Source organism: Echinops telfairi, unplaced genomic scaffold (genome assembly GCF_000313985.2).
Source record: "Echinops telfairi isolate 266 unplaced genomic scaffold, ASM31398v2 ScPeMD7_7;HRSCAF=31, whole genome shotgun sequence".
Taxonomy (NCBI): domain Eukaryota; kingdom Metazoa; phylum Chordata; class Mammalia; order Afrosoricida; family Tenrecidae; genus Echinops; species Echinops telfairi.
Genome location: NW_022103904.1, coordinates 16,041,808 through 16,044,002, shown reverse-complemented (window position 1 = coordinate 16,044,002; position 2,195 = coordinate 16,041,808). Strand labels below are relative to the sequence as shown.

The following is a 2,195-nucleotide window of genomic DNA, read 5'->3' as shown; positions in this document are numbered from 1 at the left end:
TCACTTTACTTCTGAGTGAAGTAAAATTGTATTTTTGGAATAGTTTATTCTATATGTTTGATATCAAGGTCAACTTGATGGTGTTCCCCTAAGTCTGCCTCAAGCTGATACCAATTAGTTTTATTTTTATGGAAGTAAGTTCTGGCAATACTTCCATAGTCTAGAGAACCCTGTGGGGTAATTCTATTGGCACACTGGAGGCCTCATGAGTCAAAATCAACTCAACAGCCCCTAACAACAACAGTTTTAGCTGAAAGTATTAATCAATATAAAAATTCAACTCGATTTGTACAAATACTAGGTTCAAATACATTTAACATTTGCAATTCATTCTAATTCCTCTCCATAAGGAGTTATGGATCAGGGGAGACCATTTGTGGGCCCAGGAGCTGTAACTGTGAGTAGAAATGTTCTCAGACAGATGATAACAAGAAGGGTGCTCAATTATAAACACCCTAACAAGTTCAGGACTGACTTGGCATTTGGACACTTCAGCCTAACTTTAATTTGGCATACACCAAGGGGAGGTATCTTTCATGTGCTAGCTTGTGCTGGTAACTAGGGAGACAGTGGGAAGGAGACATGGACTCTGTCCTCCAGCAGACCCAACGTGGAGCATTCGTAGGAGAGTTGGCTCCTTTCAGAGATGTTGCTCTAACAGCAGGTCTTGTAATTGGTTCCCCCTTTCCAACCCACCCTCCTCTACTCTCCCAGTATCGCCACTCACATCACTGATCCTGAAAGGATCATCCCTACATGTGACCTCCTCCCTGGGGGACGAACAACAGAGAAGTGGGTGAAGGGAGGCATCGGAGGGCAAGATATGACAAAATAATAATTTAGAAATTATCAAGGGTTCATAAGGGAGAGAGAGGTGGGGAGGGAGGGGAAAAATGAGGAGCTTATGCCAGGGGCTTAGGTGGAGAGCAAATGTTTTGAGAATGATGAGGGCAATGAATGTACAAATGTGCTTTACACAAGTAATGTATGTATGGATTGTGATGAGTTGTATGAGCCCCTAATAAAATGATTAAATAAATAAATAAATACATAAGAGACATGCCAGTCAATCACAATCCTAATTTAAATAAACTATAAATAAACAAAAAGTTAATAGTATAACTTTAGAAGTGAAAACTGCTTGAATAGTTGATGATTTTTGGAATAATTTTTATTATTTTAAGGGTGATAATGGTGTTGCAGTTTTGTTTATAAAAAGACAGTCCTCGCAGTGTAGAGGCATGTGATAAAACATTTACAAATAAAATAATACAATGTTAAAAAAAAGCAGGCCTTTGCTCATCTTGAGACTATACTATCCCCAAAGTTGTGGATCTTAACAGTAATTCTAATACTGTATGATTGCTTATTGTTAGCTATCCTCCAGTTGACTCCTTTTTCTGAACACATAATGAGCACCTTCTCTTGTTTGTTTGTATTTCAGGTCCAAACTGCTTTGCAGAAACTGCTGTCATCCCGGCTGGCAGGGAGGTGAAGACGGATGAGTGTACGATTTGTCACTGCACATATGAAGAAGGCACCTGGCGAATTGAAAGGCAGGCCATGTGCACGAGACATGAGTGCAAGCACATGTAGACCATTGACAACAAAAACACTGAAGCTTTTCTAAGATATTTTACTGAAGTGAACATTCTAGATGACCCTGGGAAGTACACACCAATAGGAGAAGACTTTTGAGGAGAAATAATGCGAAAATGTTGGTACTCTTGCTTTTCTTGGTTACAATTACTACAAGAAATGAACAGAATATATTTCAAAGCACCACCAAGAACATTGGGCATAAAACCCCTCTCTAAATAAATGTGCTATTTTCACAGTAAGTATACTAAAGAACACTATTATATATTAAATGTATTTCTATAATCCCTCCGTTAGAGAGCTTATATACATGTTTTCTATAGATACAGATTAAAAAAGCTGTGTTGTCAACCGTCCTCACTGTGTACAGCATATCTTTTTTTCAGTTCTGATTTCATCACATGGGAATGTTTGTGGTTGATTACATGCTCACAGAATCATGCACCCTTTAATGAGTCATTAGACAATAGACCTTTCTACTGAAATCCAGTCCAAATTTTATTTAATTAAAAACATACATCTAATTTTTATAATTAAAAGAATCAACCTAAAACACAAATATATAATTTATAAGTATATATTTTCCTATAATAGCA

The 2,195-nt window shown here is 37.3% G+C and overlaps 1 protein-coding gene across 1 annotated transcript in view; it reads left to right on the top strand.

The window, feature by feature from the left end:
• The window catches only part of VWC2 (von Willebrand factor C domain containing 2), a 133,862-nt gene extending 131,907 nt beyond the window's left edge, over positions 1 to 1,955 (top strand). Inside the window, exon 4 of the mRNA XM_045286289.1 lies at positions 1,445 to 1,955. Coding sequence (XP_045142224.1) covers positions 1,445 to 1,596 — 152 coding nt within the window. The 3' untranslated portion in view covers positions 1,597 to 1,955. The remainder of the gene's footprint in view (positions 1 to 1,444) is intronic.
• The last annotated feature ends 240 nt before the right edge of the window (positions 1,956 to 2,195 follow it).